The 12556-nt window shown below is 45.5% G+C and overlaps 1 protein-coding gene across 1 annotated transcript in view; it reads right to left on the minus strand.

Annotated features, from left to right (window-relative positions):
• abca2 (ATP-binding cassette, sub-family A (ABC1), member 2) overlaps window positions 1-12556 on the minus strand; it is a 114530-nt gene that overhangs the window by 56075 nt on the left and 45899 nt on the right. The window contains exons 8-14 of the mRNA XM_085293258.1: window positions 12037-12407; window positions 9160-9319; window positions 7881-8009; window positions 7560-7727; window positions 5421-5517; window positions 4463-4636; window positions 65-167 (exon numbers count right to left, since the gene is read on the minus strand). Of these exons, the coding sequence (XP_085149384.1) occupies window positions 65-167; window positions 4463-4636; window positions 5421-5517; window positions 7560-7727; window positions 7881-8009; window positions 9160-9319; window positions 12037-12407 (1202 nt within the window). The remainder of the gene's footprint in view (window positions 1-64; window positions 168-4462; window positions 4637-5420; window positions 5518-7559; window positions 7728-7880; window positions 8010-9159; window positions 9320-12036; window positions 12408-12556) is intronic.

The following is a 12556-nucleotide window of genomic DNA, read 5'->3' on the forward strand; positions in this document are numbered from 1 at the left end:
TATTATCACACAAACAGAATCCCAGTAAATAAAGTACAGGGCTACGTGTTAGTCCGTCCCTTACTCGTCTCTGGTGTAGCATGGATAGGGGAACATCTGAACGTAGTTGCCAGGCTCCACCACGTCATGCCCCACAAATGTGTTGATGATCGCTCTCTCTATCATGTCTGGAAAAGAGAATCGAGACAGGGTTCGTATTTCTCTCCAGCGTGCGTGTTACATATTTGTATATCAGCTGATGGTGACGGTTTGGGTAATAAAGGATGTTGTGAGTCAGACTGATTTACAAATTAATCGCTTTAAAAAAATTACGATTTTTTTAATTCACATGATGAAATATACAGTACAGTAGAATTATATAACCTTTATTTTATATTTATGCTTAAACATTTTTCATGGGAAACTCAGTGACAATATTCGACATAAATATGGAGAAAGAGTGAGCTAGAACATTATAAAATACAAGGGACTCAATTATATATATGTATATATATATATATATATATATATATAGCAGCTGGATAGCGTAGTGGTTAAACTACGCGCCTTTGGAACAGAGGATCGCAAGTTCGATTCCTGCCTGGGGCGTCTGTATCCAGTAAGGGTCCTAAGGCTAGACCCCCTATGCTAAGCAAGCCTACCGCAGACATGAGCGAGACAGATAAATATGAAGGCATGCCGGCTCGGACGTCGCCCGGATCAACAAGGTCCGCGTCAGGTGTTGAGGAACCAGGGCACCCTGACGAAAAGTGGGCTACTGGAACAAGAAGGCATCGGTGGGCAAGGGACGAAAACAGGGCGTTGTTGGAATGCTACTACGCAAGTAACCCCGGCGGAAGGGGCTACATGAATAGGATGAGGGACCTATGGATTCTTCGATACCAAGATCAAAGTAGCACGGAGGGAGGTTAGCCAACTAACAGAGTTGCAGAAAGGTGCGACAAATAAGGTGCCTAAGAAATACAGCAAGCTGTCCATACCTGAGGCCTTGGAAACTGCCAAGCAAAGACTCACAGCCTTGACCAGCCGCTTGAGGAGGTTCACCAGAGAGATAGAAGGCAGGAGAATAAACCAGCTGTTCTCCACAGAACCAGCAAAGGTGTACTCTCAGTGGCAAGGGAACAATAAGAGAACAGCACCACCAAGGCTGGAGACGGAGCAATACTGGAAGAGCATATGGGAGAAGGATGCAACCCATAACGGCAATGCTCAGTGGCTAGAGGATCTGAGGGCAGACCACAGCGACCTCCCTGAACAGGGTCCAGTAACCATCACAGTGGCAGATATCCAAGAAAGGGTCTCCAGTATGAAGAGTTGGACAGCACCAGGGCCCGACATGGTTCACGCCTACTGGCTGAAGAAGCTGACTGCACTCCACGAGCGTCTGGCAGCACAAATGAACCAGCTGCTAGTTAACGAAAGACACCCGGAATGGCTAACTGAAGGCCGGGCGGTCCTGATCCCCAAGGACCCCAAGAAGGGACCGGTCCCCTCCAACTACCGACCAATAACCTGCCTCAGTACTACATGGAAGCTCCTGTCAGGCATCATATCGGCTAAGATGAACAGGCACATGGGTCAATACATGAGCGGGACACAGAAAGGAATTGGCAAGAATACCAGAGGTGCAAAACACCAGCTACTGGTAGACAGAACAATCAGCCGAGACTGCAAGACCAGACTGACCAACCTGTGCACTGCCTGGATTGATTACAAGAAGGCCTATGACTCAATGCCCCACAGCTGGATACTGGAATGCCTAGAATTGTACAAGATCAATGGGACCCTAAGAGCCTTCATCAGGAACTCAATGGGGATGTGGCGTACAACACTAGAGGCCAACTCCAAGCCCATAGCACAAGTTACCATCAAGTGCGGGATCTACCAAGGAGATGCTCTGTCCCCACTGCTGTTCTGCATAGGCCTGAACCCCCTCAGTGAGATCATTAACAAGACTGGCTACGGATACCGACTACGGAACGGAGCAGTTGTCAGCCACCTCCTGTACATGGATGACATCAAGCTGTATGCCAAGAGTGAACGAGACATCGATTCACTGATCCACACTACCAGGCTATACAGCAATGACATTGGAATGTCGTTCGGACTGGAGAAGTGTAGTCGGATGGTAACAAAGAGAGGGAAGGTAGTCAGAACTGAGGGGATTGAACTACCAGAAGGCAACATTGCAGACATAGAGGACAGTTACAAGTACCTGGGGATCCCGCAGGCAAATGGGAACCATGAAGAGGCCGCTAGAAAGGCTGCAACCACCAAGTACCTGCAGAGGGTCAGGCAAGTCCTGAGGAGTCAGCTGAATGGTAAGAACAAGATCCGGGCCATCAACACGTACGCCCTGCCCGTGATCAGATACCCTGCTGGGGTAATAGGCTGGCCAAAGGAGGAGATAGAAGCCACTGACATAAAGACAAGAAAGCTCCTTACCATGCATGGAGGGTTTCACCCCAAGTCCAGCACCCTGAGGCTGTACGCTAAGCGGAAGGAAGGGGGCCGGGGACTGGTGAGTGTCAGCACCACAGTCCAGGATGAGACAAGGAACATCCAAGAATACATTGGGAAGATGGCCCCAACTGACCGAGTGCTCAGTGAATACCTCAGGCAGCAGAAACCCAAGAAAGAGGAGGGAGACGAGGAACCATCATGGAAGGACAGGCCCCTGCACGGTATGTACCACCGGCAGATAGAGGAGGTGGCTGATATCCAGAAATCCTACCAGTGGCTTGACAAAGCTGGACTGAAAGACAGCACTAATCATGGCAGCACAAGAACAAGCTCTGAGTACAAGATCCATAGAGGCTGGGGTCTATCACACCAGGCAAGACCCCAGGTGCAGGCTGTGTAAAGATGCCCCAGAGACAATCCAGCACATAACAGCAGGGTGCAAGATGCTAGCAGGCAAGGCATACATGGAACGCCATAACCAAGTGGCCGGCATAGTGTACAGGAACATCTGTGCCGAGTATAACCTGGAAGTCCCGAGGTCAAAATGGGAGATGCCCCCAAGGGTGGTGGAGAATGACCGAGCTAAGATCCTGTGGGACTTCCAGATACAGACGGACAAAATGGTGATGGCTAACCAACCGGACATAGTGGTGGTAGACAAACAGAAGAAGACGGCCGTAGTGATCGATGTAGCGGTTCCGAATGACAGCAATATCAGGAAGAAGGAACACGAGAAGCTGGAGAAATACCAGGGGCTCAGAGAAGAGCTCGAGAGGATGTGGAGGGTGAAGGTAACGGTGGTAATCGGAGCACTAGGTGCGGTGACTCCCAAGCTAGGCGAGTGGCTCCAGCAGATCCCGGGAATAACATCGGAGATCTCTGTCCAGAAGAGCGCAGTCCTGGGAACAGCTAAGATACTGCGCAGGACCCTCAAGCTCCCAGGCCTCTGGTAGAGGACCCGAGCTTGAAGGATAAACCGCCCGCAGGGGCGTGCTGGGTGTTTATATATATATATATTTGCTGTCTTCTGCAGGCTTACACATCAGCACGTGACTTGTACTCAGTTATGAATGAGGGTAATAAACAGAGAGCAGCTGAAAGCTCATTCTTTAAACAGGCTGATGATGAACTGAAGTAGAAATATTCTAATAACTTAAAACAACTGTTTCCTTTTAACATAAACTGCAGTGATAAAGACCACAGACCCTTAAAGAGCTACCACACTTGTAGTGTGACCAGTTTTCATAGGAATGACATCCAATAAAAGTCTATTGTAATTTCATTCTATGCTATAGCCTGATGAGACCCATGAAGACACGAAATGGACCCCTCAGACTTCTACGAGCGGGAGCAGGCACCGCTCTCCTTTCTGGAGGAAGAGCTGAGGTGGAAGTCGTCTGACTAATAAACCCGTGAGTCCTGCATTTGGGTCCTCTCCTTCCATTCCCACACACGTGACCGTGAAAGTTTGATTTGTAGTCTTTTTGTAATGATCCAACCCTGTCAGAGCCTGTGACCTCTCCTGGCTAAACAGCCTTACACTGCGTTGTCTTCAGACACGTCTATCACTCTGATTTCATCATTCAATATTCTGTGTCAGTTGAGTGGCTTCCCTGCTTTCAGCAACTAAATAAAATATGATTTGTAGTTAGAAAAGGCTACTGCTGCAGCGTTGTAAGCACGTTCCATCAATCCATCCCCTTCTGCTCATCCAGGTCAGGGTTGCAGGGGGCTTGAAACCCATCCCAGCTGCCACAGGGCAAGAGGCAGGGTACATCCTGGACAGGGTGCCAATCTGACACAAGGCCAGGTAAGCACGTTACCTTTACTTCATAAAAACAAATGAAACTGCACTGATATCAGTGTGTCACCCCTTGGGTCCTGTGCATAAAACCGTTGATCTACATACTGTTCAAAAACCACACAAGACTGAGAATTCTCATTCCAACCACAATCAAACGGTCAGCACTGGGGAAGTAAGTGAATTTCAGTTCCTTACCTTGGATCCAAACAAAGCCATACAGGAAATAGAATTTCCCCCCAGTGTTGGGGCCAGGGCGCCAGTAGGCCCTCCTGATTTCATTGGTCTTCTCTGTTAAGCTGGAATTTTGTCTGATTTTGTACATAACATGTGGTGGAAGGGAGCCATCTTTATTAGTCTGGAAAATCACACCTGGGGAAAGAAAACATTAGAATAGTAAAGAAAATCTAATTTTGCATCAAAACTCTGATGTGGGCATTTAATATGCTTCATTTGATTATGAACGACTCTGAATAATATAGAAACAGAAACAGAAACAGCTGCTCATCCCTGACAGGACTGTGAGGAATCCTGACTGATTGCTGGTTGATGGGAGAGCGCAGTGACATCCCCGCCTGTGATGTGAATGATGCAACCATGAGTAGTAACGCCCCTAAACGGCAATTAGGAAATCAAGTGGTAATGTCATGTGTATCCACCAGGGGGAGCAGTGTGGGGCACACTCATGTATGTTTTGAGATCCTTCCCAGATGCCTTAATGCCCACTCACATCCTGGGCCTTTTGACCTCAGAAATCACACGATTGGGTGGGGCCAGGCTTCGCAGTGGGTCCACAATGGTGATTGTGACCTACACTCGTTTTCACACCTTGGCTCATGTGATTAGGTAGAGAATCATTAGGGGGTCAGCGACCCTCATAATGGACAACTCTCACTACGGCAAATAATCTGGGAGCGATTGGTTTTAGAACTGAAGAAGCTTCAGTGGAATGAGATATGCCCAAAGGGAAGTCAGCTGACAGGAGTCAGCTGACCTCTAGCTGGAAGCAGTCTGAGGCCTGTGGGTACGCAAGTGACCTTTTTGCAAGCAAAGCACAAACGGGACATTGTGAAAATCTAGAGCATGTCCACCTCACTCCTGCACTTTAAATGCATTAGATACTATGATTACAGTCGGACATGCAAAGGCGACTCACTGGCAAACACAGAAACGTTGTCCCGGTAAGCCTGATTCAGGGTGTAGTTGACAATGCTGTCTTCATCAGGAAAGCCCTTGAAGACATCAACACTGACCTGGAAACACAAGTAACAGACACACACCTGGGTTTGCCACTTATCTGCACTTTAATTTTAATAACTGTACAGTGCTCTGTTTTGGTAACTATTGTCCATGATGTAAATATGTGAAGATTGTGTGTTTCTGTTCTGTGTCCTGTTCTGTTTGTATATGTGGGGGGTTTTTTTGTTTTGTTTTTTCCTGCTGTTACAACCACATTTCCCCTTGTGGGACAATTAAAGTAATTATTCTATTCTATTCTATTCTATTCTACTCTACTCTAATCATGTTTCACTGCAGAAGGCTGTTGGTGTTTTAGCACCAAGATGAAACCATCATATGAGCTTATTAAAGTCTTTACATATTTACAGCACGCAGTAGGATCGTGTGCTGTTGTCTCTGTTTTCTCTACAAAGTCCAAAGACATTAAATAGAATGTAAAAACTTCTCAGTGTGATTTAATGCAATGACTTTGCATTTATCTGTGGATTCCTAATAACAATTTTAATAAAATATAAACACAAAGAGTCATCCATGACTGTTGTGACTGACACCAGAATCAAGAAAGCAAAAAAAAGTTAATTCACGTGAATATCACACCAGCGTACCAGTCGTGTTTTCATGTGTAATCCAAACATTTGAAATACTGGTACGTGATTAAACAGAAAAAGAAAGACGTAGCTAAAAGCTGATAGCAGTCACTTGTCTTATAATGACCCCACTCTGTAAGTAACATTAATAAAGAAAGATTATTTCTTTGTTGTTGTTGTTGTTGTTGTGAAGCAGATAAAAATGAATGAATATTGTTGTCATTATTATTGCAGCCCTGCATTCAGGTTTGGCTCGCAGGAGCAGCAGTCTTTGCAGAGAAGCCCAGACTTCCCTCACCCTGACCACCTCTTCCAGCTTAGCCAGGGGGACACTGCATTGGTCAACTGACATATAATCTCTCCAGCATATCCTGGGTATGACCTGGTGCCTCATCCCAGTACAATATGCCTGAAACACCTCGACTAGGAGGCATCAAGTAGGACTCCTGATGTTGAGGAGCAGAGGCTTTACTCCAAGTCCCCCTCGGATGAAGAAACATCCGAGGGGGACTTGGAGTAACCTTATCTCTAAGGGAAGAACCCAGCCACCCTTTGAAAGAAACTAATTTCCACCACTTGTATCTGTGACCTCATGAACAAGACCCCAAGAGCCTCCATCACCTGCTAGGGCTAGATAATGTGTCCATAAAACTATGAACAAAACTGGTGACCAAGGGCAGAACTGGCACGGTTCAACACTCACTGAGTCCTACTTATTGCCAACAATATGGTTCAAGCTCGCGCTGCAGTGGTAGAGGGAGCAAATGGCCCACAGCAACAGGCCAGACACCCCAGGGCTGACCCCATGGGACGTGATGACAACTGTACAACTCCCACACACCCTCAAATAACCTCAGGAGGATAAAGAGCTTGTTCTGTGTTCTGCGACCACTTTATATATTGTGAGTGGAACACTGCATCCCCCTCCTGAGTCATGTGCCAGAATCACCTTGATGCTGACCAAAAGTCTTGTTTTATGTCCCCAAACTCCCCCCACACCCAAGTTTTTGCATCAGCAGTCCCATTGGCTAACGAAGCCAGGTAAGACTTTCTTCAACCTGATCACCTCCCATGTCCACCAGTTGGTTCTGGTATTATGGTCCAAACCTGTCCCAGCTCCATATTCATTCCCCGGGTGGCCCCTTCTTAAATCATCTATTGTATTTTCCTTCTTAATGAGAACTCTTTTTCTCTTCTGAACTCGATATCCACACTATGCATAGCTATCCAGGATGCATAAGTGTTTTTATTTTTTTGCCTTTATTGGATAGCAATAGTAGAGATAGACAGAAAAGCGGAGCAAGAGGGGGAGGGAAGACATACATGGATCAGACTCAAACCTGGGCCGCTGCTTTCATGTGGTCATGTGGCTGAATTTATAGAACTGCTTTTTTATAAGGTCAAAACTAAGTTTTTGGAGTGATGCATTGTTTTATCTTTGTAAAATTTAAGATAAAAACTGTGCTGACCTTAGACATAAAGTGTGTCCAGCCACAGGCAGCATTGTCAATGGTGTCCAGCTGTTCTAGCAAGGTGGAGGTGTTGGGAAGACTGTAGTTTCCTTCCATCAGACTTTGCATTAGCTCAGTGTCTGTGCCATTTATCAACTCAGGGTGCTGCTGAAGATCTGAGAACAACTTGAGCAAAGAAAAACAAGATGAATGAAGCAGAAGCAGAGCACAATTAAAAGGCTCCTGACTCAAAATCTAATTCTAGGAAAAGATGGATGTAAATGTTCCAGCACAGACAGCACTGCAGCGTCATGTCCGTGGGCTCTTTTGTAAATGTACCTGCTGCAGCCACACCAGGTGCTTGTGGAACTGGCCCTCCTCCAGGAAACTCCTGAGCTGGGAGGAGATATTGAGCCACACCCGGGTGTAATGTGTCACATTCCCAACAAATGCAAATGTCTCATTGGCCTTTAAAGAAAAAAGTGAACACATTAGTTTTTCATTACAATCTGTATGAATCTGTATAAACAAATATATGTATATCTATAAATAAAATGTCTTCTATTATTTTCTTCTTATTATTTCTTCTTCTTCCAATACAGTAACACAGTTCTTACAGTAGTGGAGGGCACCGTGGTCTTAAACATCCTAAATATATTTACTCCCAGATCTGTGCTTGGACACAGCCCTGTCTCACTGGCCTTTTCAATTATGTTCTATGACGTCAAAGGAGCTTGCAAAGAAAAGCGTCTGGACTTCTTTAAGTTACTTGAAGACGTTTCACCTCTCATCAGAGAACAGAGAAGCTTCTTCAGTTCTAAGGTCAAATGGTGGAGAGTCCCAGATTTAAACCCCGTGGGAGTTTCCCCCCACAGAGGGACAAAAGGATCCCCTGATGATCCTCTAATCACATGAGCCAAGGTGTGAAACTGGGTGTGGGTCCCAATCAGCCAGGGTTTCAGGTGAGCTCATTGTGAAACCTGGCCCCACCTTATCATGTGATTGTCCCTCTGTGGGGGGAAACTCCCACTAGGTTTAAATCTGGGACTCTCCACCATTTGACCCTAGAACTGAAGAAGCTTCTCGGATGAGAGGTGAAACGTCTTCAAGCAACTTAAAGAAGTCCAGACGCTTTTCTCTGCAAGCTCCTTTGACTACGACGACCTGGATGACTGAGAACCCTCACAGACATATGTTCTATGACAGGTGGACTCCAATCAAATTCTAAAAGCATTTCACAGACAACAGAGCACAGTCATATCCAAGTGCGTGATTAATAGTATGAATGCAAAATATCAGCCTTTTTTTCAACAATTCTAAAACAAGTGAATGGAAACATCTTTTGCTTTGTCATTATGGAGTGTTGCATAGATCATGTTGCACCAACACATTGAAAATGTTCTGAATGAACATTGTATCAGGTTAGGGTTAAAAATTAGATGGTGGTGATCTACATCATACTCATTCAGTCCGTTCTGCCTCCCAGTGTTTTGGAAGAAAACACACTAATAGCTTGGACAGTGTATTTTTGCTGGTTATGACAAAAGCTTTGTTCATACTTGATTGATAATGCAAATCTTTTTGTATATATACACGAAAGAGAGTGGTGTTTACATGCCTTCTGAATCACTTTGTCCACCTGGGAGCCAATAGGAGAGTAGAGGATCTTGGGATTTGTAGTCATCAAGTGAACCAGTAGGCCCAAATTCCTTTGTTCTTTGCTGGTGAATCCCAGAGAGCTCATGTTTCCCTGCTTCAAAGCCTCCGGTTCAATTATCCTGCAACAAGATCTATGGTTAAGAGCACAGACTGTACTGCTAAGTAACATCCATCCATTTTCTTCCGCTTATCTGGGGCCGGGTCGCGGGGACAGCAGCCTATGCAGAGAAGCCAAGACCTCCCTCTCCTCCACCACCTCCTCCCGCTTGTCTGGGGGAACACCAAGGCATTCCCAGCTAGCTGAGAGATATAATCTCTCCAGCACGTCCTGGGTCTGCCCCAGGGCATCATCCCAATGGGACATGCCCGGAACACCTCACCCAGGAGGCATCCAGGCAGCGTCCTTGTAAGATGCCCGAACCACCTCAACTGACTCCTGTCGATGCAGAGGAGCTGCTCTACTCTGAGTCCCTCCCGGATGGCCGAACTGGATGCGTGCCTCATCTGATTCCCACTGCTTCACACTCGGCTGCAAACCATTCCACTGCGAGCTGGAGGCCATCACTCAATGAAGCCAACAGAACCACATCATCCGTGAAAAGCAGAGATGAGATTCTGAGACCAATCAAGTGAAGCCTTCCACAACTTGGCTGCACCTAGAAATTCTGTCCACAAAAATTATGAACAGAATCGGTGACAAAGGGCAGCCCTGGCGGAGCCCATCACCCACTAGGAACGAGTCCGACTTATTGTCCGACTTATGTTGGACCAAGCTCTCGCAACGGTTGTATAAGGATCAAATGGCCCGTAGCAATGGGCCAGACTCCCCATATTCTCAGAGCACCTCCAACAGGACAGTCTGAGGGACACGGTCGAATGCCTTCTCCAAGTCCATGAAACACACGTAGACTGGTTGGGCAAACTCCCATGCACCCTCAGGTATCCTTGAGAGGGTAAAGAGCTGGTCCAGTGTTCCACGACCAGGACGAAAACCGCATTGTTCCTCCTGTATCCGAGGTTGGACTAACGGACAGACTCTCCTTTCCAGCACCCTGGCATAGACTTTCCCAGGGAGGCTGAGGAGTGTGATCCCCCAGTAGTGGGAACACACCGTTCGATCCCCTTCTTTGAAGATGGAAACCACAACCACCACCAGGTCTGCCGATCCAGAGCTACCACCCCTGATCTCCATGGAACATTGTAGAGGCGTGTCGACCAAGACAGCCCTACTATAACTAACAGTACTTTGTAATTTGATCTGTATCTTCTAGGTTATACACTACAGGTAAAAAGTTTGGACACACCTACTCATTTAATGCTTTTTCTTTATTTTTACTACCCTTCCTACATTGTAGATACAAACTGAAGACATCAAATAGATGAAGCCAGATATATGGAAGCAAAGAAAAAATGATAAATAACTCTAAATATGTTTATATTTTAGATTCCACCATTTGTCTTGTTGACAGCGCTGCAAACCCTCGGCCTTCTCTCAGTGAGCTTCATGATGTAGTCACCTCACAGGTGTGCCTGTCAGGGTCCATTTGTTCATTTCTTGCCTTCTTAATGCCACTGGGACCATCAGTTGCTTTGTGCAGAAGTCAGGTTCGGACACAGCTGACAGCCCTATTTGACAACTGTTAGAATTCACATTATGGCAAGAACCAATCAGCTGAGTAAAGAGAAACAACAGCCCATCATTACTTTAAGGACTGAAAGTCAGTCAGTCAAAAAGTTGCTAAAAATTTGAATGTGTCCCCAAGTGGAGTCGCAAAAATCATCAAGCGCTACGATGAAACTGGCTCACATGAGGACTGCTGCAGGAAAGGAAGACCAAGAGTCCCTCTGCTGCTGAGGATACTTTCAGCCCAGATAAATGCCACAGTGCAAAGCAGTAATCAAGCAAAGGTTGGCTATTTAGAAGAATCTAAAATATAAAGCATGTTTTGAGATATTTCACACTTTTTTTGTTTACTAGAACGGTATGCCGATAAAGTGCATGGACAGCAGAGTAGTTTGAAAATAATTTTAAAAAATTTATTATCATAGTATTTTGTGGTTTTAGCAATAATTACTTTGATTTACAACAATTATATCAGTTAGAGGTGGGGCAGCTGTAGCTCAGGAGATCCAGCAGGTCATCTACTAATGGGAAGGTTGGTGGTTTGATCCCTGGCTTCTCCAGTCTGCATGTTAAATATCTTTGGGCAAGGTGCTCTCCCATGCATCCAACAGAGTATGAGTGTGTGTGAATGTTAGAAAGTGTTTAACCAGAAAAAACTGAAAAAAGTGCTTGTATGAATGTGAGAATGTATAAAGACTTTGAGCGCTCAGATAAAGTCGAAAAGCGCTATATAAGAACCAGTCCATTTATCCTTTTAGAGCTCAGTTGTAGTTCATTTAATTCCACACAGTTGACTGTCTACAAGTCCTAGAAGTAATCCTCTTATTTCAATTTCACAAACAGTTAATTGACATTCTTGCTGATGTTGATATCCAGGTATTTTGGTATTTTAATTTCTTCCCATTTAAGCTGTTAACAATCTCTCTGTTCTCGTATTCTTGATGTGATTGGTATTTAATTTATGTGCTAGAACTTTATTATGTTGAGAAGCTGAGGAGGAGCTTTCTCATTGCATATGCTTTGTACTCTGACCATTGTTCATATAAAGATAAAACCTGTGGCTGCTTCTGTTTCTCTTCGGTTGGGTAGCTTTTTTGTAAAACGGAGTAGTCTAAACACGTGGGCACTTCTTTAAATGTATGTTCATATTATTTAAAACAACATGACAAAAGCATTCCTCATACAATTAAAGACAGTTTTTGTCATACCCACCTGTTATTCCCACACAGAATGGGCTGCAGTCCAGCCCATAACTGTACAAATGCTGAAAACTGAGAATGAGGATTCTCCGTTTCCTTCTTCCCTTTCCCACTTCCTGCTCCTCCACCTTCCTCTCCTCCTTCATCACCCTCTACGGGAATGTCAGTTGTGTTGGGGCCCCATGTGGTGGCATTGAGAGGCCATGTTGTGTTTGCTGGCGATGCTGGAGTTCGACCAGCACAGGCCCCTTTGGGCAGCAGGCGAGCCAGACTAGAAAGCAGGTCCACATCCTTCAGAAGCCTCTCTACATCAGCCAGTTCCTTCAACAGAGCCCCAACGTTAGACTGAGACAGAAGAGCCGAAGAGCTGGGCTGCAGGTGAAGCTGGATGGGAAGAAAGGAGGAAATGGGCAAATTACATGATGGCTACAGCAGACATATGAAAAAGGACCCTGTTTTCAAATGTCAGTGCACATTTTTACTCAAACTAAAGACTGAAGCTGCCTGAAAACACAACTGCAATCTGCTCCAGA

This window comes from Mchenga conophoros, linkage group LG12 (assembly GCF_057382185.1).
Source record: "Mchenga conophoros isolate Kocher_MC1m ecotype Shallow Benthic linkage group LG12, M_conophoros_male_GT1.1, whole genome shotgun sequence".
NCBI lineage: Eukaryota > Metazoa > Chordata > Actinopteri > Cichliformes > Cichlidae > Mchenga > Mchenga conophoros.